This window comes from Sturnus vulgaris, chromosome 7 (assembly GCF_052056855.1).
Source record: "Sturnus vulgaris isolate bStuVul1 chromosome 7, bStuVul1.hap1, whole genome shotgun sequence".
In the NCBI taxonomy this organism is placed as follows: domain Eukaryota; kingdom Metazoa; phylum Chordata; class Aves; order Passeriformes; family Sturnidae; genus Sturnus; species Sturnus vulgaris.
The window spans coordinates 16096837-16122995 of NC_142249.1; the positions used below are offsets into that span (position 1 = coordinate 16096837).

The 26159-nt window shown below is 39.8% G+C and overlaps 1 protein-coding gene across 6 annotated transcripts in view; it reads right to left on the reverse strand.

Annotated features, from left to right (window-relative positions):
* PARD3B (par-3 family cell polarity regulator beta) overlaps positions 1 to 26159 on the reverse strand; it is a 398273-nt gene that overhangs the window by 70351 nt on the left and 301763 nt on the right. For all 6 annotated transcript variants that reach the window (XM_088167895.1, XM_014880259.2, XM_088167897.1 and 3 more), the window contains one exon: positions 10993 to 11289. In XM_088167895.1, the coding sequence (XP_088024021.1) occupies positions 10993 to 11289 (297 nt within the window). The remainder of the gene's footprint in view (positions 1 to 10992; positions 11290 to 26159) is intronic.

A 26159-nucleotide genomic window follows, 5' to 3' on the forward strand; every position in this document is an offset into this window, starting at 1 on the left:
ATTGATAATGTATTTGTCACAGCATTCAAAGAAAGAGAATGTGACTTCTGCCTATTCACTTTTGGAGCCAGAACATGTCATTAAGAGCACGAGACTTTTCAAGCTCTGTAGTAAGGAGGTCAAAGCATCACCACCGATGCAGACAGTGGTATTTACAGAGAAAAGGAGAAAAAGATCAATCCCTTCCCCCCAGTCCCCTTTACTCTCCCTTTCTAAAGCAGCTGCTGCTTAAACATTGCCATTGTATACGGAGGCACAGAATAATTGCCTCTTGGTTTGTTTTTTGGTTTCTATTCTTTTTTTTAAAATCAGGAACAGCAGAAGATGTTAAAGGAAAGAAAACAACATCTTATTCAGGTGAAGGACTACAGACTGCTTGTCAGTTGTGTACTACCAATCAATAACAATTAGGAACAGGTTTTTGCTCTGATGCTGCTCCCCAATCCTCCTCCACAACCTCACACACCTTTTTGTTACGTTATGGAAGTTTCTGCTGACATGTAAAGCAGGGACTGCAGCCAGAGGAGGCCTCCTCTGACATTACCAGAGAGCAGAGCAGAAGCAGCCCAGGTCCCCTGGTCTACAGCACACAAGTCCTCAGCTAAAGCAATCCTTTCAGACAGTTATTGAGCACTATAGAGACTCAGGCATAGAAAACAGCTGCCCTCTCCCTGCCTCTCCACAAGACCCACCATGTTTTATTGTGCTTCCATTCATCTGAAGATGCCTTGCTGCTTCCTTTTCAATTGCCAGGCCATGTACGACGCTTGCATTAGAAACATGTTCCACGCTTAAACTTACATGCCATTCTCAAAATAATTGTTTCATATGCATTTATGTAAATACCATAATGATCATTTACAGTTTATTCCCATTTACAAGGTAATAACCATATGCAGGACTAAGCAGGCATCAAAGCCTAAGGGCAGAAGTGTTTTTAACAGATAAACTCCATAGCTGAAGGACATGTTCCAGCTAATACTGGTTTGAGAAGAAATGCCCCTAAGATACTATTATGCCGAAAATTTTTATTTAAGATTAAAATTAAGTGATTGAAGGCATTAAGCCATAAATATGGGTCAAAGACTGAATGATAAGATGGTGTTTGAAATTTTAAAACATTAGTTGTCACTTTCTTGTTCCTCCTTACTGCTACCAAGTCACTGGAGGGAGGGGGCTAACAACCTCCCACAGTGCATGTTCATCAGAGGACTGTGACACTGCAAAACTGTCACACTGACCTGCTGGTACACGGGTAGGAAACTGGAGAGAAACAAGAAGCAGAAAAATAAATTAAGAGAACATTTATTGCTCTACAAGCACGTTATATTTATTGCAATTTTAGCACTTTCTAAAGGTATCTCACACTTACTCCTCTTGCATCTTTTTTATTGTGGGCTGTTTTTTTGTTTTTCTCCAGTTTAGTGGAAAAGAAAAATGAAGGCAGTTACCTGTTTTGCAGGCAACTGAAGAGTATAAAATCTTTCATGCAGTAACCCTTCACTGCTTTCTAAAAATGGCCTCCAGACATCAAGGACAAGTTGGTGATAAAAAGAGAGTGTGGTTATCTGAAACAACATGGTTTTCTCATGTCCCTCTGTCCTAATGAAAGACCTCTCAGGTGCAGACCATGATGTAGTTGAAGACAACTTGTTTCTTTCATTTTCTATGAGAGTCTAACATGACTCTCCACAAAGCAGTCACAATTCTCTTAGACCATCCCAAGATCAATACTGATGCCTTGATCAATGTCAACAAATGCCCTGCTGCTGCATGACCTGCCAGAGAAACAGCTCCTTAGCCACAGTACACGTGGACTCCAGATGGTGCCAGGTCCCCTCGTGGGAATGCAAGGGCAGTCACAGAGGTTCAGAGTATATACCAACTTAACTACATCAGAAGACTCGAGCTGATGAAACAATAAACTATTTCTTGGCTTACCATGACCCCTTGGATTACTGTCTGTGCCAGTGGATTTGTGATCGTGTATTGAAAAACAGCACGTTTTAGAGTTTGTCATCGACTGTACACTCTGCACAGCTGTCAGACAATAATCACAATTATTGTCTTTTTATTCAGCATCCTGTTGCCTATTAAGCCGTTTCCATCACATCTCATCATTCTTCCCAATATTTCTGCTAGCATAATATTGAGTGATTTTCAGCTTTTCAAACAACATCAGTTTTTACAGTTTTCTGCTAATCAAGAGATCTGGTTCATGCTTTTGCTTATAGTTTCTGTCAACAGTGCTGCCAACTAAGTGCTTGGGTAACTATTTGCCCCTGGCATCTTGACACAAACAGAGAACAAGGTCATGGATAAATTTTAGGAGCAGTCGTTTTATCCTGCAATTAGATCGTTGAAACTTCCATGAGAAGATTCCTACTGATTCATTCTGAAGTCAGATCTGTGCCCCCCTCAGACATTTTGTATCTTATTAGGCTGCAATTAGCAGTAAAATCTTAAAGACCTGCCAGTGTAAACTCCAGGTGAACTGTGACTGCAGAAAAAATCAGTGTACAGTAAGAACTTCCTACATCTTATGGATACAGAGATAACTGATTTCCACAGTGAGGCTTCCCTTACACAGTTAAGCTGTATGAGTAGCACACGGTGCTGAGCACTTTGGACATGAGCAGCTATGCTGGAAAACCCTACCAGAGTTCCTTCATTGCTCCTGGTGCCAGCAGAACCTGGCAGTGCTGGTGGGTCTGAGGAACATCTCACGGCTGCCTGTGCTGCAGACTTCTCACCTGGTGTAAGCAGCTTTCCTGGGGATTTAGGAAAACCAATTTATTTTGAGAATGTATGAGAAATTGTGAGATGCTGCTTGAAGACTCTCAGGGCTCTGTTATGCTTCTCACTGCTTAATTAGGAGGAAGGCTGGGAATTGCTTTAACTGTAACTCAGGGGAACTTGTCAGCACAGGTCTCACGGACCTTACATAACCTCAAGCAGAAGTGAAGACACTGAAAAAAATTCTCATGGCTCCAGTGAGTCCATTCTCCCTGTCACATGCAAGAGTTACTTCCCCACCCTTACTGAACAGGTATCATTACTCTCTTAACTGGAGCTACTCAGCATTTTGAAGCAGTCCAGTGATAACCCTTTTTTCTTCCTCCTCCAAATGTAATCCTTTGTTCATACTTTCAGACTTGGGAGAAATGATTATTTGTGTTCAACTAAACTTTGACTATTTTTAAGAATAGTATGATCATTAATTTATGTCAACAAAGAGCTTGCTGTGATCTCATGCCTTTCACCTGGACTGTGAACATACAGGCGCTAATACACACGAATGGGGTCCTCATGGTCAAACTGCTCCACCTCCAAAATAGACACATTCACAGATTTAAAAATCTAGCACAAAAAAACCCCATATCCTTACCTTCAGTTATACTAAACCAAGATTATCTCTACAATGAAATAAAGAATCCTCTTTTATTCCCATTTAACTAGTAGCAGCTAGGGAAAAACTTAGAAGATTTTTCTCAAAGTCCTGGTTTTGGATGGAGTGGGAGGTCCCTGAGGTCAGCAACCTAGATTCATCTTACAGTGGGCTACACAGAAAAGCCTGCACAAGGCCAAGTCACCAGGGCTTTTCTCTGAACTGCTTGCGTATCCAGAAGCTAGGAGATCATACAGCAAAATGAGTATGTCAAGAAGCTGGGGGAGAAAATGGGAGATGGTTAATAAGAAGATTGGGAACTGGGCTGAGAGAAAGGGAAAACAAAAGAAAAACAAACAGTTTCTTGGCAAAGGACTTGCTGGAAGGACAAGCCTCACAACTGTGAGTAGCATAATGACCTTCTGCTTGTTTCTCTTCAATCAGGGAAATGGGACTAGGCTCACATTCATCATTTAACCAGAACTGAAGTACAGCATAAACCCGAAACATACTTCCTTGTTTTTTCCTTAGCTAGAGCAACTCTGCAAGGCTAACAATGGGGCCAAAGAGACTCATTCTGACAGAAGACAACCTGGAGCAATGAAAAGCTGGGTATTTTGAAATCCCTAAAATGTATGAAATACAACAGACTACTGGAGAGTAGTGGGAAAACAGAACCACGGATCAGACTTAATCATGTCTTCTACACTTTAATTAAAGTAAAACTTAACAATTTTATTTAAGATTACCAGATTCTCAGAGGAAATGCATTTCTCTCTCTGTACTGCTACCAGACAACTGTTAACTTGGAAGAAGAAAACACAGTACAAAATGCTACATCCATCCATCCATCCATCCTGTGTATCCACTAAGATAGACCTCTCTGTTCAAAGAAACTATCTAGTTACCTTGTGTGTCTACTAAATGGAAATACCAAATGCTATTAGGGTTTGCACTTTCAATATGGAAGTGAGTGGCCTATAAACAAGATTTTAACAGCTTCTCTCTTAAACAACTCATTTTAATTAATTGTCTGCTATTAACCATTCACTTAAAATGCCACTTACAAAATCTTAATTTTGCACATTATCAGCTGGCTCACAAATAGTTATCTATGAGCAGAAGTGTAATGATCTTCCTTTCTTTTTCTTGGAGAGAAAAAAACTTACCAAACTTACAGTCAATTCTGGCTCCTCAATTAACCACACACACATATTAGCATTTAAAATCAAATGGTGTTTTGTAAAAAAAAATTGTACAGAGAAAAGTTAATATGCACATCACTCTGCTGCTGCTTAAAGAGGCAAGTATGAGGTTTTGGCCAAATTACATCCTGCACAAAACAGAATTTAGCATCTCTTGCTCACACTAGGAAACACACTATGGCAGGAACACATGCAAGGCCATATGATTTCATTCCAGCTGCATGGACGATCTCACTTTGTCTTTATTTGTACATTTAAGAGGCTGACAACACCATCTGCATTTCACCATATCCTCTGCTATGGTCTCATCTTCCAGTAACAGACCTGGCTTTCTCTTCAGGGACCTATCTTTTGCATTTGCATCCAAACGGCTGAAAGAATGGGACATTACCAGTAAATATGCAGAATTATCATAAAATAATTCCATAGAATAATATATCACATAAGAAAAGACAGGGCTGGAGGGAAAAAACCCAACCTAAACCTGAATGCTTAACACAGCTGCCAAAACTCAGGCTCCCCAGCATCTGCAGCAGGACAGTCACAAGGGAGTTGTGGGAGTGCAGTATATAAAATTTTACACATCTGTCAATAAGTGAGGTGATCCAAATGCAAACTCTAGCAGGCAGGATGCACGCAGGCAGATTTGTGACTATTCCTGACAGAATTTATTTCTGCTGAAGAATGCATGGCCTCGAACAAGCATGCACACAATTACATGGCAGCAGCAGCAGTTTGACAACTTCCTTCTCCTTAGACACGCTCCAAAGTGCTCAGGGTCACCTGAGTTCCATGAAATCTGGGTTTTCGTGAGAAGTGAGTGATAGGGCTTGGGTGCCAAAGTTGGAAGATTTGGATGAGGGGTTCCTGGGAAAAAGCAGAGCGAACTCTAAACATTAAGTAATTTTGCTTGAATGCTACCCAGAGATTTTTGGGTTTTTTTCCCACATAGGTGGGAAATAAACCCAAGGCCTTTTTAAACACGTCTCCTCAGGCAGTCCAGTTACTCAACAATTCCCCTGATTGGCACAGTGAGTATGCAGTGCCCATGCACCCTTTCTGAGGAAGAAAACTGCCAGTAGTATTAGGAGCAAAATACACAATGACAAGTCTAACTCCAGTGCCACAGCCTACACTGGTGGCCAAAGGGCTTTCTGGACCACCCTGCTTCCATGAGCAGGACAGCTCTACTGTGAGCCCCCAGAAACCACAAAACCTCTGCTGTAGCACCAATGCCAGTCTGAATTTGACTGTGGTCAGAAATCTATCAGCCAGGACAGACAGTAAGTTTTTGGTTTTGACACCATGGGAAGCAGTGACCAGATGGCAGCCAAAGGTTAAGAAGGCCCTGTGGTATGTTACAGAGGAATGTTATAGAGGAATCAGAGGAAAGTCTTGGGATGTAGAGTAGTACAGGACAAAGAAAAAGCACGGATGATTTTAGGACACCAAGCAGAAGAGGCTTTATGGTAAGAGAGACTACATACTTTGCTTGTACTTGTCACACTTCGTAAATCAAAATATTCCAATGCATGACCATATTTCTCTTTCCACAGCAATGCAAGGTACAGTGGCAAAGGGCACGTAGATATTACATAGACTCATTCAATTTCCACCTTGCCTCCATGATATCCATCTCAAAGAATAATCTTCCCTGAGAAAAGGACCATCCATTCCTAGAGCAGTGGACTGCTTTTATGCTAGTCAGTGATGAAAGGTGTTGCAAATGGATGCACGATGAGCAATGCCCACGGTGCTCTGAACTGAGAGCAAGAGAACTTCAGCTTCTGGCATATGAGACACACATGGCCAAGTGCCCCATCTGGGCAACCCCAGCTCACCCTTTTGCAACAAATCCTTTTCTGTACAGCTCAGGATTCCTACGGCCTTGGATTGAGCAGGACAGGAATGGACTATACTGGCCCAAAAGACCAACATTTAGCCTTTTAGTAAAAAAAGCTCTTTTTGATACATTTCAAAACTCCAGACCCTTTTATACCCTCCTCTCAGCCTTACACCTTCCTTACATTTGGCATTTGGTTCCTCAGGACATGCACAGCAATTTCTTCCTTTGATCCTTTAGAGGGAGAGGCAGACTGCTCAGCATCTCTCTCCTTTCTCTTGACTCAGGCCAGCTCTAACAGTGAGATGTGAGGGACAGAGGTATGGCTTTCATTTTCCCATTTTCAACTTTGCATGTTGCTAGACTGAGCATTCTGAAAGACTGCAAGTTGCCATAAGGAAACTTTCACCCAGAAACAAGGAAGATCTGTTTCTCAATTAATTAATTAACATTAGAGAAATAAGGATCTTGCACAGTGGGCCCCCAAATAGCATCTCCAAAAATAAAAAAAGCATTGGATCAGACTTTGGGGCTTTGGCCTTTACTCCTACGTAATAAAACAGTGCTGTTTTTTTCATTGGTATTTTTTTAAAACCGCAACAAGATACAGCTCTGAATCTATTCTTGCTAAACAAAGGAAAACTGTATTTATTTTTGTCAGACCAGCACTTTGAAATTCCCCAAGATAAACCACATAAATAAGTGCAGAATTATACTTGGCAATGAGTTTGGCATCAGACTTAAAGTGTTTCATAGTTCTGGGCTGAGAAAATAAGTTGAGCAAAGTCTCTAGAACCTTTCCAGAGATGTACTTGGGGTGTTTGGATATACTTGACAGCACCATCTTCACGGGAAGAAAAAAGACGAAATTGTTTATTCGAAATGCGAGAAAGGGTTTCACCGTGTGACATGCCTGACATTTAAGTGATAATACTGTTGTGCATCTGCTCTTTTGGCTTTGGTCTGACACCTAGGCTCTGCCACGGTGCAACTTAGCACTGTCATGGCAGAGCCTTGATGACTACAGTCGGAGATGTGACTTACCACCCATTTCAGGAACATATGGGCCACAGATCACTCAGCCTCTGCCGCAGGCTCGGAAACGCACAGCGTCTCAGGCAAAGACCCTGCGAGCTCCCCAGCTGCACAAGGTGGCTGTGCAGGCTGCACCATCCTTAGGGATGCCATTTGCATTACAGAAAATTGTGGCTAATTAGAAATAAACAGAAAAATGCTTGATTTACAAAGAAATGTGTGATTTTGCCAGCTAATTTTTTTCCACTCTAACTTAACATTCACAGAATACACTGATCATGCTAATGCTTTCGCTATATTCATTAATAAGGACAATTTACATTTATATAGCACCTCTCTTAGTTAAGAATTCCAAAGCTTTCAGCAAAATATACACAAAAAATTACTTCTATTTCACTGAATATAGTCATCGTTGGAATGAAAATCAACAATTGTGAAGCAGTGCAGGAGAACGTTACACAACAGTTGTAAATAAGACACAAAGCAAAGCCCCCAAAAACCCAAAGCACAAAGCCCCAGAGGTGCCAGATGCAAGTGGAGGTAAATGGGACATTAGTGCACAAACAGGGATGTGAAGCAGGTCTGTGTGTGCCCTGAGGAGCAGTGGTGGAGGCAGCTAACATTCTTCATAATGATTAAAGCAACAGAGCCCATACATGTGCAGCCTGTTGCTTTCCTGCACGCTGAGGGACATTCTCAGCTTAAACTGTGAATCTAAGGCAAACAACCAACCAGGAATACACGATGGATTCTGGTGATGAGAGAAGGGGAAGTAAGTGTATGCAAAATGTGAACAGCTCTTTTCTGACCACTAAGTTTCATACTTTACAAATGGCTTCCCGTTTTTAAAAGGCATTAATTATGCTAATACATTAATCTGCAAAAATAACATAAAATAAAAATTAACTTCTTGTTTCAAACAATGAGTTTTAATTCTCAGTCATAATGATACATAACTGGAGTTCTCTGACCGAAATGAAGTAATCTATTCTCTCTGTGTTCCAATCCTCCTTCCATTCCTAGCCCCATCTACTTTAGTCACTGATCAAGTCTCCATGCAACTATATTAAAACTTGAGAGTCACATGTGGGAGAAAAAAACATCCATCTAAAGTAAAATTAATAGCAAAACTTTGACAGAAAGCATGCATGTGCTAGCAAGAGCAAAGCACACGTGTTTACATGACCAACGTGTTGATAAATGTTCAGCCCCACAAACACAAAATAACTGTGGCTTGGCATATAAGCATCCATTATAACCCTTTCCCAACATTTTGAGGCAGAGATAGTTTTCATTACTTGACCCTTGGAAGCAGATTGTTTTCTTAATTAACACATTATCCAGGGATTTTTCTTTCCACATCTTTTTCTCCTTTCAATACTCTCCCTCTAGCACAGAAAGATTTCCTTGCCTGAAGTTGCCACTTTATTCAACAACTGTTGGCTGAGACCTCACGACCCACTGCATAAATTCACATAGAATTATTCATGTTTGGCACATTTCTGCTGATGAATAACAACACCATTTTGTTTCTCAGACAAAGAAAAGAAAGATTTAAAAAAAGAACAAAGGCAGCCTAATAAGAATCTCACATTTCCTATTTTTTCCTAATCTGGTTACAAGCCTGAGAAATTCAAGAAAGCAAAGTTGTGGACTGTTGGTCTTTCAGTACAGATGGACCAGCCTCTCAGTGTGACTTCTGATCATGGGCTCAGCTATGAGGCAACTTTTCCTGCCTGTTCAATGCTTTGGTTTTAGTTTTTCCAACTGAATTATCATGTTATATCATGCAATTACAGCTAAATCCACACTGACATTCAAAATCCCAATACCAAATCCAAACTTGGTTGGGACTTCAATCTTGTCCCCATAGCAAGTCAAGAGTTCATTCAGTGTAGTCAAAACCACAATACACTCAATCCACAAGAAGAAGGCAGAACAAAAGACTTGAGCATTTCTTTTTTCTGCATGGAAAGACAATCTACAGGCTTCACTTCAAAACTGATGATATATTTAAAACATAAAACTATAAAGTCCTGCTAAAACTGAATTTATGAAGCAACTTTTATAACATGTCTTAGTCCAGCTGAGTTACATGTGTATATGTTCATATTTGGAGGATACACAGACATGAATTTAGACACCTTCTACTGAGGATTCTCAGATCTTGGTATACTGAGTTAGCATGAACTCAGTTTCTGATCCATTTACTACATGCAACTTTTGTTTGACTTCAGTGACAACTGCCTCAAAGAGAAAACCACTAGCTGGCAAAAAACTGGAATTACTACCTCTTATTTTATGCAGTAGGGGAGGAGTTAATAATATGGAAGAAAAAAAAAGCCCTGTCGTTATGTTTAGAAAGACCTTTACCATACTGTATTTAGGTGAGAAAGAGAGAAATACTTGGCCCATTCCCTGCTATGAACTTAGATTTATGTCAGAAGTGTTTTATTGTATTTACAAGTATTTATAGCAATGACTCAGTAGACATTTTCGAAGTACTATGATGCCACAAACTGGAAACACTCCTATATCTATGCTGACATATTTCTCCAAAATTAACGAGCGTGGTATTACATGGCACGGACTGAGGCTATGGGGAGACACTACAGATTGTAATATGAACTCAAAGCATGAACAGTTCCTAAAGCCCCCCCATGTCTGTCCTCTGTCAGCTCTTCCTTTCACACAGACTTGTCCACACACTTGTATTTTGGTTTGAAAAAGCCGACATTGATATACTGCCATAAACAAAGTCCCATGTTCTTTTAGCCCCAAATTCCAGAAGCAACCAGTTTTAAAATCATCATAATGGTGGGTACATCACCAACTCAGAGGAATTTTTGTTTCCCCTTAACCAAGGAAAAAACTTGACCATCTTTCTTTAATGCTGGAAGCTTGACAGTAAGGATTAAAAATTGTTCTTTCCTTCCCACTTAGTTATTGGAAAGGCTGTGAAAGGCAATCAGTCTTGTGGAGCCACACTTCACAGTCTGCATAAAAATGCTATGATTCTCAGTCCTCTCCCCAAACTAATTGAAAGTGTGTAATATCACACAGCTGGGAAAATCTAAACCATAAACATATACCATATATACCAATATATCATGCTATTGCACAAAACCTGTTACTAATAGACACTTGATAATCTGCAGAATCGAAAAGGATCTGAAAACTGAGATTATTTTTTGCTGCAGGGTAAGAACTTTTCCCAATTGAAAGAGGAAAAAACACTCTTTCAGCAGTGCAGGAATTGGACTGCAGTCAGTTCATTCATTCTGTTTGTGAAATATGGACTTTTCTTTAATGATTTCTGTTTGACTGCTGTCTTGCTCAGATGCTCTGGGGTTACTGCTGCAGCAAATCTTGCTTTTGGGTAAGAGGAAATTCATGGCTTTCTAGTCAGCAAATTCAGGGGTTTGGGCCATCAGAACAGTCCCATGTCTGACCCCCTGCCTCGGCACAGGCTCCCTCCCCACCAAGCTATCATTTTCTGTAATGCCAGGTGGCAGTATTACCTGTCACCAGAAGTCTGTGGGTAATGCTGCTTGTTTATTTTTGCATACAGTCCTTCCAAGTGCTCCCTCTCCATTGGTGCTGAGGAAGAATCCCGCAGGTAAACAAAGGTTTCTCCTACTGCTGGTGATGAGGGTCTGTAGATGCCTGCTGGGGGATAAGCCTCTCGGAAGTGGTTCACTCTGGCATAGTTTGGATCCACCTCATCATCATCCATGTCAGGTCCTCCAGGACCAGTAGAATAATCACTCAGGCCTCTCAGTTGCTTTTGACGTAACTCCTGATGTTTTGCACCAATCCTAACAATGAAAAACAAAGAACAAATATAAGGTGGGATCTGCTTCAACAGTAATCATCACACAAATTTGAAACACCAACCCTGAATCCAATCATTTAGAGCTTTCAGTACACTGTGAAACTGGTGCCAGATAAAACAGAGTGGTGCATACAGCAATTTTTTTTATCTCTGGCAATCACATTTGTAACCAAGCTTGGTCACCATTCTGATGAAAAAAATTAATGCTAAATATAGTGTGGCTTTCCACACGTGTGGATGCATGAACACACACAGGTTTAATTCTATACCTACCTTCCACATTGCAGTTATATATACCAAACCCAATCCTGAAACTTTTTATCCATATTAGCCAGCAAAATTGTTACTGACCCTTGGTTATTTGACCCACCTAGATTCTCCTAAATACATTAACTTGTTAAAAGTGGATTAAATGTGAATGTAAATGGAGAGATGGCACATCTGTCTCAATCGAAGGACCACAGTTAATTTACTGAAGACCTAAGTTTTTTTAAAATAATTATTTTGGCTACATGAATGTGAAAATCATGCCTTATTATATAGGGGATAGGGACAAAGTAAAACAACAAAGAAATTAATAGAAATTTGACAGAAATGAATTGGTACATATAAGTGAATTAAAAACCGTTACTGGCAGTATTCCACTGTGATAAAGCTTTAAGTGGTATTACAAAATGCTGCTGCTAATCAGGGCCATTGTGAAATCTCTTTGGAATAGTAAAACATATTCAGGTAAATTTCAAGCTAAGATGATATTCAATGATTCAACATTCCTGCTGGAGAAAAAAAATGTACAGCAAGACTGTGAGTTCTTCCGTTACCTGTTCAGCTACTCTTCAACAGAGTGTAATTACGTGCAGTGAGATGGATCTGGCAGAATGCTGATCACGGTATGTAATAAATAGCATTTACAAAAAATAGAGGATTGTGGAAGAAGAAACAAGGAACAGAAGATACAGAGATGCAATGACAGAAGTCAACATTTGCTTTTGACTGTAACTGGAAGTGCAACAGCAGTGTAGAAAGAACAGTATATTTGTACCACAGGAGTAAAAGTGAAAAGGGTCTGGCAGACTTGGTTATCTAAGTAAGGCTTAATGGCCTCAGGACTCTGCATATTGAAAAATGAAGGTATTCTGGAGAAAGTCTTTAAAAGGCATGAAGAAAAAGGTTCTCTAGAAAAACAGATGAGCACACTGGGAGCTTCCATCTAACAGACAGGAACTACAGTAAGTGCAGAATGGGATAATGTAGATAAGAAGGTACACAAATAATTCTAATGAGAACAATATGCCTTTCTACACATATTGAGTACATCAATGTGTACCACTCATGCTTTCCAGTTCCACATCTCCATTAACTGTGCTAGGACATATCTGGAAGCGATGCTGGTTTTCAACACTTAAAATGTAGTCGTACTTTACATCAGGATGAGCCTTCACAGATGATACAGTTGTCAAGGGGATGGGTGCCCCTATTCACTCTGCCTTCCCTCAGTGAAGCACATGAGCTTTCTCCTCTCTGGTAATCAAATCTACCCCACCTTGGGTACCACATGCTTTGGTTGAGCTTTGGGTGCCTCAACATAAAAACGACATGAAAGTGTTGGAGTATGTCCAGGGCAGGGAAACCAAGATGATGAAAGGCCTCGAGGGCAAAACTTAGGAGGGCAGCTGAGGTCACTCAGTTTGTTTAACCTGGGAAACTGTGGAGAGCTTCACCCTCAATTAGTGACCAAAAACCCCTAAACATAGACTTCAGTGCAGGAACATACTGAATGAGATACAAGTCCTACGGCACACATGGGTACATATACACACAGTACACAGGCAGAAAAATGGGAGGACACTGCATTTCAAGGAATGGTCGTATCACATGTCAGTGCAGAAGGCACAGCACAGACCCGAGATGAGTCACAGTAATTTCTCAGAAAATGATGAGCCTTCATGTTCTCTGGACCAGCACATCACTGGTCCCGCAGGTATTTGAGACTGCTTTCAAAGCAAGAGTAGTGCAGCCAGCAGCATCACGCTAATCTTGCTTTCATGTCTGATAGAAAGAGTAATTTGTCCTGCTATCAATACTGGTATATTCTGCACAACAAAAGCTGGAATTAGGTCACCACAATTTTCTTTTGTTCCTGTGAATAAGCCTAGCTTCTTAAGCTTCTCCTTCTGAGCACAATCTTCAATTGCTGCCAGTATTATAAGTCAAATCTTCCCAAAACCAATTATTTCCATTCTATATTATATGGACCAGTCAATACCCAGCTATGTGAAATTCTTTATGATCAATGTTTAATCCTTTCAATACATCTACTGCAATTGCATTAATATTTCTTGTTTTCTTTTTACTCTTCTGCACAAATCTATAAAATTTGCTCAGTGATCTCTTTTTCATTTCAATCCAAATGTTCAAATAGAGGGAAACAAACTATCAGATGGCTGTTTCTTCTTTCTTTCTATTTACCTGTCCTTTTATGCCTTCTCACATGTTTTTCACCTTTGAAATTTCTCACATTTTTGACAAGTTTTAAATTTCCACACTGTACTTCGGCATGATGTTTTCACACAGTTTTAAAGCAATCTTATCCACAGCACATACTAGTAGGTGCTCAGGAATTCTTTACTGAGGAAAAAAAAAAAAAGAAAAAAAAAAGGAAAGAAAAAACCAAGTGCTGCTCCTTCCATAACTTCTTTAATGCTCTGCCAACTCTACTAAGTAGGCTACTTCTCTATATCCCACTCTAGTAATTCACCATTTCTGCACCTCCCTTTGAAATTCTCCCTGAAACTGCAAAATCTTTACTTCCCAACCCAAATCTCCCCCAAACCAACCAACCAATCAACCTGAAAAACCAAGAGACTTTTATATTAACACAACTGTAATTGCAAGTAGCTCATTGAACAATTAAAAGACAGCCCCCAACTTGCAGTACTCAATGGGTCTGGTTAAACAACTGCTGCAAATTTGTGAAGAAGGAAAAAATGTCCCTCAGCACTACAATGCTGGCAGTGAAACCAGAGCTGAGGAGAGGTACAGATCACCATCTCAACGATTTAGTGAGGCACTAAAGTTTCTACAAACTTCCTGATGAGGGAAAGGGAAAAGAAAATCTCATAGAGAATAAAGGGAAATTACACATATTTCCTTTTGAGTATCTCTTATTAATAATTCTGCTTGCTCTCTTCCACCACCTGAACACTGTGCTCTCCAGTTAAACCACTGCACAACTGCACCAACTCCCCTTAGCTGTGTTTCTGTAAAAACAGAGTCTTGGCAGACAAGCAGCCAGGACAGGCAACAGAAGTGCCATATCAGGAAACGCCCATTCTTTTTTCCCTTGTGACCCATCTTTTTCTCAATAGTATCCAACATGTATTCTACTCTAGACTTTCCCTACAACAAATAGGTTGGACTTGATCTCAAAGGTCTTTTCCAACCTACTTTATTCTGTCTGTGAAATAATTTCAGAAAATATATAATTTGTTAAAAAAATATATAATCTTAATAGAACTCCAGGCAACTTTCTGAAAACATGTTGCATTTGAAGAAGTCAAATGAAGACAGAATCCATATACATACTGTACTTCTGGAAGCAGGACATAGTATTTTGAAAACACTTCTGCACACCTCATGTACTGTTCAGTAACACACCTCCAGAGCTGTAAATCAAGGAACGCTCTCATTTATCCTTCACATAATCTTCCCATCTGACATATCTGCACAAATCATACACAGTCAGCTCTTATCTAGCAATGCATGAAAAGATGCACACACCTAGAGTGCAGCAGCCATGAAAGGGTTAACAACCCAGACAGCTCCTTCCAGCTGCAGCTCAGACACACGATTGAGTTACTGTGGCTTAACAAGTTATTGTGTTTCTGCTGAGCTACTGTCAATGACCACATATGTATTCACCGCCTGTGACAAACACAATGTAAAACGCTTTAGCCTGACATTGGTGACAGAGACACTGACAGGCAAAAGCTGGATTAAAAGACTGCAGAATACACAGAGTGCAGCAGCTGCAGGAAGGGATGTGAACTACCTCAAGAAAACTCCAGAAGAGCTGAGCAGAAGTGACTTTTGGAGAAGACCCAGAAATGCTTTTGGGAATGGAATGTGAGGGCTAGGGAAAGCCGTAAGAGATACTTCTCATCTCTTGGCCCAGCAGTTGGAAGCTGGGTGGGTTGTGAGTGGGTAACAAGAAAATGCTGAAGCTTCTAAGACTCTGTGAAAATTAAAATACAGGTCTTAATGTTACCAAAGAACGCCAGTGTCTTAAGAGCTGTGGAGCCCAAAGATGGCCTTCAATGGGAAATAAACAGCAAGACACCGGCTGCAGCCCAGCCTGCACTTTTGGGAGCCCAGCAGCAGCCCCAGCTCAAAACGAGCTTTGCACACCAAGGTGCAGGCTAATGAGGGTGACTCTGGATGAGCTCTAGACTCGGACACTCGTGCTCCTCACTCATGTCTCCAACTGGAGACAGGACAAGCAACTCAGTGGCACTGACAGCTACTAGATCTGACCAGAGTGAAAAACCTGCACGTGGTAAGCTTGGCCCAGGAGAGACCGTGGGCTCTCTTACTCAGAGACCTGCAAGGCTGCCTTTCATATGTCAACAGCTGAATGTAAGGACAACCAACCAAAACACACCCACAACAAAAAACACCATGTTTTTGGAGGTGTTTGAATGCCTCCTCCCTTGCCTTCTCCAAAATCCTGTTTCTTCTGACTTTCCAGGGAGAGAGTAAAAGTAATATAACCCTTTTTTATTTACCATGCACTGACCACATATAGTGCTGAGGAGAGCACACAAAGAATGACATGTTTTGAGCCCCAAGGTGCCTTTCTAAGTAGTCAAATGCAGGATCGAAAAAGCATTTGCTAACCAAAATTATGTATTTCACAAAGGGACCTTTTTGTACTTCAGATGAGTATAGCAATATTTCTTATATGGTGGTGTAAAAGTAACAGACTTTGTGGAAGCATGAGCAGGTACATGATTGAGCAAGACACCGGCAAAGTCAATGAAAGATGTTCCTGGGGGAGAAGAACAAATAAAAAGCAGAGACAAAACGTGTAACAGAAACTAGGCCATAGGTTTTTTAGGATCATTTCTACTCCATTTGCAATAGGAGGAGCAGAATAAAAGTAGGGAATTGAGTGTGCATACCATCACTTTAAAGTATACCTAATCTTAAGAGGACCTAATCCTTAAAGTCTTCTGAGGTTATTGGGATGCTAAACATTCTTCTACTCACTTGTTCCTTGAGAACAGCAGAATAAAAGCTACTTCATTGCTTTTTTCTCCACTCATGTGACTCTCTCTGAGATCTACATACTGTAATGATTACTCAATTTACATCTGATTTAGTATCTGCTTTTGTGTCTCATTTACCTAATTCATACACATATTGAGTAACGGGTTGTCTGCAGGCAAGCAGCCTATTTCTGCAGGAGGTCACTTAGATTTCCACTGGGTTTAATGTTTTAATTCCTTTTTAGCTGCTAGCAAAATATATTTTGGTAACTAAAATCTTGTTTTATCATTCATTTACATAATAGTGAAATGAACACATCCTTCCTTTAGACATTCATAAGCCGCAATCACTGATGGGAATGGGTATATTTCAGTTGAGTATCTGAGGAGATAATTTCAGTACAGTGCTTTTAATTTTTTAAAATTTCATAATTGTTTTTCAGACAGACATGGCCTATAATGACATTAACAATCCTGTTCAAACCTGCCTCTTTTATCAGAAGAAGACTAGTTTTTATTTTTTCAAACATCATCACCTAACAAAACTCTAAAGGCAGATAAATCCATAGCTAAAAAAATCTACCTCTTGCCAGCAAATTGAGGACATCTGATATGGACTCACAAAGAATCAAACAATATCTAATCTAGTATTATCTTTCAGGGTATTCTACCAGAGGCATATTTGTCAGAAACATCCTCCCTACAAGCAATGCAAGTGTTTCTTCATTCCAGCTCATTCTACTGTGCTGGATTTAAACATCTCCCCCATAATTAGTATCTGTAATTGTAAACAAGAATAGAAACAATCTCAGAAATAAAGAAAGGCAAGCCACAAATGCAAGGGAGTTAGAGACTAACTCAGGGTAACAAGATTTAGCTCTTGTAGCACCATGAAATGCCCCAATGATAAAAACCCCACCAATCCATAAAATATTGTCTAGTCCAGAAAACTACCCCGTGCCTGTGAAATACAAAACCGACCAAAGAAGCTGCCTTTGGAGGGTTGTAAGAAAAGAAAGGAAGTACAGAAAAACTTAAGGAGGAGATAGAGCTATGCCAACCTTAAAATTTAAGATTATGAGAAACCAAAGATGAAACATAGCCCTTTCATACCACAGAATGAGGAAGGGGAGCTTTGGATAGACAAGACTGAGGTCTTAATGTTCTTCCATTTCTTTCAGAGGTGACAAGGAGTGATTACCAGTTTACACAGGGTCCTGCCCTCTAAAGAAAATCCTGGCTCTAATGAGGTCAGTGTCTTTTCTCCTGTCCTATGAACTTCAACGAGAACATGATTTTTATCCTTGCTGATAAATCAGAGAAAGTTTTTCTGCCTGTCTACATTAGTTGTACATTGGGTGAAATGCAGCAGATTACAGAAAACCAACTATCAGAATAGCCAAGTATTTTACAGTCTACAGTTTACTGCATTATGTAGTTTTCTTTATTCACAACTATTCTGGAATTATCTTGAAGTGACAATATCAGTAAAATTTAGATTGTAAGGAATCCTCTGAAGGTCGTCCTGCTCAATCTCTTGCTGAAAACAAGGCTGACTGCACAGATCAGGTTTCTCAGTCTTTTGTCAACAGGATATTCCTTGTTTTGTGATAATGGGGTTTAGGGAGTGGAAACATTCCAGGTTTGTCAAAATTACTTTGACATCTTTCACCTGAGATGTTCTGACACCTTTAAGAGTTCCCCCCTGCAAAAATGGCCTTGAGTCTCCAGTGACTTTGTACCCCTTAGCTGCAGTTACAGGGCCCAGCTCCCAGTGCTGATTTAAAGGAACTCTCAGGTTGCTGTCATTTGCACTTTGCTGTTAAAAATAAATGTAAAGTTCTGTGCATATCATACCTGAGTCCCGTTTGTGAACATTAACCCATTCTGGAACAAACAGTCATGAAAAGAGAATTCAAACAGCAATTGGAAAACAAGACTTAACTTTGTTTACACTTTAGACATTGGGAACTAAATGTCAGGAATGCACACAATACCAATTGCAGTCAAAGCCACATAATCATCCCTCCAACCTCTCCAACCCACAAATCAAACAAACTGTTTCAGAGAAGTTCATCAGATAAACGGAGAACAAGTATAAGGTAACCACAGCATACCTGGAGCAAAGCTATGGGGAGACAGAGACATTCACCTATTAACTGAATCACTGCCAGTGACTTACTTGGCTCCAGCAATTGCTGTAGCAGGTATCAATTCAAACCACTGAGGATTGGTAACACTGTCTTAGGAAAAATACCAGAGACATTGTAATGAGCATAGGAAGGCACAATCTGAACAACCTAATGAAAACCCAACATTCACAACCACATGCAGAAACACAACTCGGGGTAGACCCAGGAAAACTGGCACCTACTGAGTCCCCGGGGCCACCTCAGTCAGTAAGGGGGTACTCTTGGAACATCTCCTGAATGGGTACTTGCAGCTCCACTTCCTAGGGACACCTCATGAGTTCACACAACCATTTCTGCAACTGCATAAACATTATGCCTTCATTTGAATGACATCCTAGTAGTGGAAGGAACAAGCCTAGCTTCATCTGATATGATAATCCCATGCACATTTCTTTATTCTACACGTGACATTGAACCTGGAACCTCTTGAACAGAATTTCTGTGTACAAGAACAGGAACAGCCTCCATCTGTTAGTCTGGGATTCACAGGTTGCTTCTAATTAACAGTCCTTGATTTGAAAGCAAAACTCAGCTTTGCCTGAGCAGTCAAAGCTTTAAGACTTTCAGGTATTTTGGTTTAAGATCACTATAGAGATTTACACATGCAAACAGATTTCCTGCCTGTCTATCCCCACGAGTTGTATTCTCATTTTTATGCTGTAGTAGCTAAGGGAGTCTGAAAATAGGAATTCTGTGCTGTGGCACTACTTCAAAGTGCATGCCAACGATTTATGATAGACTGTCATAAATCACAAATGGAAGGGCAAGGAATGAAATGCTGCTTCCAAGTAATTCTTACACTCTTATTGATTCCAGAGTGGGCAAGAGCTGACCTACATTCAGTACTGCATCAAAGAAATCCCTAGGCCACGATAGTCCATCTCCTAGAAAGCACTCTTTCAGTCTGGTTGGCCAGTACCTGGGCCAGGTTCACTTTATTAGTTTGGCCTGTAAGTTTCTACAGCATTTCAAGTTTACAGAACCAAAATAACCATCAAGTAATAAAACTCTGATATATACAGAAGAGAAGCATCCGTTGGCCCATTTAAGCAAGAAAGAACCAGGCCATTTGCCCTGAGCTGCTCTGACCTCTTAGGTGGACAGGTGGCACACATTGTGAAAATGTGCCTCCAGATCACACCAGTGCCTTAATGATGGGCAAATCAAGGATATTAAAAGGCTTGGTGGAGAATTCTGTGCTTACATTTTGAGAGCATAGCTATGACATCTAGAAGTGCTATTTCCATCAGTGTGCAACACCTGGAATAGCTGTCATAGTTAAAGAAAAAGGCCAGTTCCATGTGCCACTCTGTTATCATCAGTTCTTAATGTTCTTAACCTAGGACAATCTGGGACCAGCTGTAGATCTAATGCTGTCTTAAAAAACCTCCTCCAGCAGTAAAAAAGCCACATGAAGCAGCTCAGAAATTGCTGTCTGGTTCTAAGTGTTACAACAAAACCTGTGAAAGGTAGGTGAGACCCATCTACCTCAGCTACTCATAACCAAACATCAATCTCCCAGAGTTCCATGGTAGGCTTTTATTACATGTTCTGGTATGCAGAGCAGCAGCAGATCTAAAATGAGAATCGTTCAGAATCAATGGGTTGGGATTAATCTGTCCTCCTGTCCAGTGCAAGTGCTGCCACAGTAATAAACAGAAATCTGATAACTTCATACCGTCAGCACAAAATGAAACTATGACCTTGACCTGTGCAACAGCATCCAGTAATTTTTTCATAACTTCAACATACCATACTACACGGCCATGATCTAATAAGAATCTAAAAGTAATTAACTGGAATTTTTGAAAACTGAAGCCTTAATCAAATATGTATTCTTATCAGGGTTGCAAGCCAGCAGTAAATTGGGACATTTAAAAAACTGGGATCCAATCCAATCCGTGATCTGATCAGGGTTCAATGGTTATAATAAATTGGGAGTATTAAAACTGGGATCACATCCAACACTTTATTTTGTCTAAACTACAGGACCTAGCTGTGCTGCAAAGTCAGGAATACTCAATGAACAGATATACCACGTTGGATTAACCCTTAATAAATAATGATGCACAAGCTCAGGTGTCCCAAAAACATGTGGTTTAGCACAGAGCTTAATGGTGAGAATAGCAATTACGAACATTTTCTCAGAGATCAATATGAACTCTAAACAGCCATAATAATGCTTTTAGACTTGGCAGGTGGAATACACAGGAACAAAAGCTACATGGGGTCGCCAACAATGTGTGTGTGTATGAACGTGCACTAAGATGCACTACGCATTTAAAAACATCATACTTGGATTTTTGCAAGTCTGAATTTCAACTTTTGATTCAAAGCAATTTGGCTTTTCTACCATACTGCCATGTATCCATCTATTCTCATTTTCATTTTAGTTTCCAGCAACATACAAACTGTTTGTAATTAAATATAATAAATGCTGACAGAAAGGGAATGAAGTTTCACTCCCAAGTACTCTCTCCTCTCTAAGTGGACTCTAAATGTTTTTATTTCTGTAAGATGCATCCCTTCGTGCAGGGATCTTGCAGCTGCAAAATTAAACCTCTGTTTGCCAAATATCAAAAACATATGTATTGATTTTTTTAACTATGGGAACAGGCAAAAAACATTAGGCTGATAAGACAAGAGAGAAATGCTCTTCAGTTGCTGGAAGGTTTCTGAAAAGCAAAGGAAAGTCTTTAATATAAAAACTGAAACCACTCAGTTTTACCCAAATTTGAGATACAGAATAACTTAAGCATTCAGCTCAGACATTGAGAAAGCAGGTGCCAGATATTCCTTCAGCTTCTCTAACACTCTACTCAAACCTTAATACTAATAGAAATTTTTCCTCAATTAATTCCAATGAGGGTTTCAAAACCAAGACTGTTTTAACAAAACTACTCCCACAAAAAAGGGCAGAGGATTATTTTTCACATAGAGTGCCTCCTTATTAACTAACTTCCATGCTACTCCAAAAAATCCTCCCATTTTCAACAAGGTGTTTCATTTTGTAAATTTTATTCTAACGTCGAGTATTCAATTCTGTTGGAAGAGACACTTATGTCTCAGTAGGAAGATCCCAGTAAAATAATACAAAACAAACAGGAAAAAATATTTTTCTTTCAATTGGTAGTCACTTTATTTGCATTTAAAAAGCAAACAAATTATGATGCATAAAACTCATGCATCTAATATATTTATCCAATTCATTTTACAATGACTTTCAAATGTTAGAAAATGAAAAGAACCCCAAATGAGTGGGAGAGAAATGGAGGAAGGTATGAAATCTTTTTTGAGGGAAGGAAAAGACAAGGCCTCTTCCAGTATTTAATAATGTAGCAAACATCTTGTCATTAAAATGATAAATTCTGAGTAATTTACACTGAACACACTAAAAATACAGATTTGAGTCAGCTTGATCAAAATAACCCTCAGATATAGCATTTGTTTCTTCCTTTTATAGGCAGATTCTCGACCTTTGGAGCACATGCCTTACTACAGCCAAACCCTTTGAAGCATGAACAAAACAATGAGTTTATTTAAAATAAGGCCTCAGTCCAATGAAGCATGTGACTTGTGTCAGGAAGGACAAGCCACCACCTCAAAGAACTGTGCCACCAGTTAAGTCAATACTCCTGAGCTATCATGAGCTCTTGTCTTTTTCCACTCAGCTTTCACTGACATGGCATCACCTTGGCATAACGAAAACTAAAGGAGGTAGGGGGCAAAGAAGAGAATAATTTAAAGGAGGTGCTGAATTCATATTCAATTGGACACAGATAAGGCTATTACTAAAGAAGGAATGCCTAACATCCAAAGTTCCTGTTCACTACTTGAAGCTTGCAGAAGTAGTAGTTGTGTAATAAAATATTGCCTTTGAAAAGAAAGGAAGCCTGGGGCTGAGGTCTGGAATCAATTCTTAGCCTGACAGGACTTTTCAGGAACCTGGACAAGCCATTGCACTGCCTGCATGTCACATTCCCACCCAGAGGACACTTTTTTTTTCCTGTCAGATTTTCTCTCTTCCACCTCAACTGTAAGGGCCTGGGGTCAGGCCCAAGCTTCCCTAACAGCAATGAACACAATGAGACCTTGATCTTGGTGGGGATTGCTAGGGAATACAAGCGGCAAAAAAAAAATAATGATGTCAGCATTTCAGTGCAGGATGTGGAGCTGCTTCAGAGAACTGCAGCTACAAGGCAACACAGAGAGTTGTACTGAAAACTGAGATTAGGACAATGTGGCATGGAAATAGAAATTACTAGGCTAGCAAAATAAGAAATTTATTTTCACTTTCTGAGATTCAAATCTGAAACTTGGCAGCCCATAAAAGGAGTTGCCAGGCAAATTTATATTGAGGACCAATGTGCAAGCAAATCCTGTCCTTTTGGGAATCATCTGCATTACAGAGTGAGCACTGAAGACTCTGTCTGCATACGCCCACTAATTCTAACACATTCTGGATGTGCCAGACTTGTTGCACATGCACTATTCAATTCCTTCTCTGTGCAAGCAGGAAATCCAACCTGTTTCAGGCATGATGGGCTTACACTCATGCAGCACACCCACGTAAGAGCTGATGTTTCCTGTCAGAGCCAGAGTCACTGAGCTTGTACTGCACAGCCAGCCCATTATTGTGCAGTGAATACATCTGACATTTTTGCACGTCTAAAGATTGCCATAATTTCTGGAAGAAGGCTACAGTCTTTACAGAAAGCCTGTCCCTGGGATTTTGTGAAATATTGTTGTGCCTATCCAATACCAATCAAAAAACTCTGCAAATATATGAGAGACAGCCTAGTCCTGTAAACTGAAAATGCACTTCCTACCAAAAAATATTTCTCAGCTGAGATCTTGGAACAGTATTCTGCTTTTTGGAGAGCTGCCAAGCATATATTGCATGCAAAACCAATATCCAAAACCAGGCGAGTTCCACAGCTGCTAAGATGCTGAAAAGCACTTGATCATTAATCCTGTCACACCCAGTCCAAAAATCAACTACTTCAACCTCTTCCACTAGTGTCCAAAATGGACAACATGGCCTCTGAAAAAAAAACCCAACAAAACAGTCAGATGAAAAATCATAGTATCAGTTAGTATGCTAGGCAGTCAGCATTTAAGAAAACTGTTTAAGCAAAAAATCTGACTTTAAGATTGTAACAATTGAATTAAGGATCTGAACAAGAATTAGTTATACAGCTAATCTTGGAAAAGTAAAATTAGATGTGCATTTAAGTTATTCTAGAAAGGATAAATGTTAGAAAAGCAATTTTAGTTTGTTCAAGCTATTAAATAGAGGATTTGATCACAGGTATCAAGGGACAAAACTTTCTACATTTCTGTAGTCTGTTCTACTATTACATCCACTCTAGTTTTAACATGCATTCATTTCACTCAACATTAACACATCTGAAAATATGAATGTGTTCTACTAAGCTTTAGTTTTATAAATATGAGACCAAGTATGCAGGATTGCAGCTAGTGAAGTCATAGGAGCAGATGATCTATGGTGTGAATGTGCCACAAGGTTTTCTTTGCCAATATATGCATTAAAATCTTGGACTTGAATTACATTATAGAATTACTAAATCTTGGTACAGAGCTATAAAACTTGTCTTTACTGTCTTACTGAGCATCATCATTAGGTGAACAGTCAACAACTAAGCAAAAGGACTGATCTACCTTCAAGTCAGGTAATGTTTCCTTAGGGATTTTAATCAATTTTCACCCATACAAGAAAAGTAGCTTCTTTATATAATTTTCCTCTAACAAAAATAAAGCCTCTTCTATTTTATGACCAGCTCAAGAAGGGTTCAATAGTAAGCCTGTAGGTAGTCTTATGTGGGCAAACACACAGCCATGCTCTTACTTCATTTAGAAAGTTGAAGCAAATTGCTTGTTTTTATAGTACGTGTTGCATTCCTTTGAGGATAAAATAGGGAAAATGTCTTCACTTTTTTTCTGTGATTTAAAAAAAAAAATTAATTTGAATCCCTCAGAGATATAAGATATACTACCTGATACAAAAGTGTGATATTCCTATTCTTGTGCCTTACAAGAAGAAGAATCAAATAAGTGAGTTAAAAATATCATCTTGGTTCATACACTTCTCAACACACCTGCTGTTCTCCATTTCAGTCGCAAACTCTTCCAGGTCAAAACTGAAATCATTACTAGAGAAACCAGAATGATGAAGACATTGAGCTGCCAGTTTCTAATGCAGCCGTACCAAGTTACTGTCAATCAGTGACTGTAATTAAAAAAAAGCACACAACGCTAAAGAAATATTAAGAACAATTATCTTGTGTCCAATTGGAACGTTAGACCTCTAGACAGAAGGGTTCATTCCTTCCAGCCTGCCAACATTTTAGTAAATGACACTGGCCCTTTAACAGATGGGATACATGCTTCTTAGCTTGCCAGGATCCTAATAAAAGACACTGGCTTCTTTAAAATGAAGGACACATACCTCTCAAATTGCCAGTATCCAAATTGGGAGTCAGCAGTTTAATATAAAGGCTCTCATCAATCTGGCAAAATCAAGGACACAGCACAGAAATTTTAAAACAAATGGTACAAAGTTTCTCCTGACACTACTTAACTTGGATGAACTAAATACTTAAGCAGTGGCTAAGCATATCCAGTAGCAGTGCTGTAGTAACTAGATACCTTGCTAGCTTTTAAAATAGTAAAAATTAGCAGCAGACTTCAAGGGTTTGGATTGACTTTTTTCCCCAATCAAACCCATTAGATACCATTTATAGGGCTGACCACGCACTGCATGGCTCAAATGAAAGCATGGTGTCTTTTCCCTGGGCACTGAGCAGTACCACAAAGGTTGACCTGTGTGGAAACAATGTCTGCCCAAAAGGAACCATGTCTGCTTCCATTCCCTCTCCCAGGAGTAGGATGCTTCAGTGAAGGAGAGAGACCTCTGAAAGTTTTCTGCTTGCACTGACAAAATGTATTACTACAACTTGTAAAGTTTTACAGAATCTGTAGAGGCTTCTTGAGAGCCAGAAACTATGGGCTCTTTAACTTTTCTGACAGCAGCCATCAGAGGGAAACAAAGACCTTTTTCAGCAGATGAAGTACTTCTGGATGAGCTGAGGAAAGGCAAAGTGGAGTTTTCTGAACCTTGCTGACACTGACAAACTGTTTCCGGTTTCTGAAGGGTCGACATGGGGAAAAGCAGAAAACTGTAAAATCCGTCAATCTGGGAAGATAAGGAATTCACTAAAACTGGGCATAAAGTGTTTTTTATGAAAAGGACAGACTCCCACGGTCTTATCTCAGAAATACAACTCCTAGTAAGCACACACCCAGCTTCTTGCCTTGCCCCTGTTGTCCACCCCACTGCTGGCAGACTCCTGCCTCTGCAGACTGATTTTAAC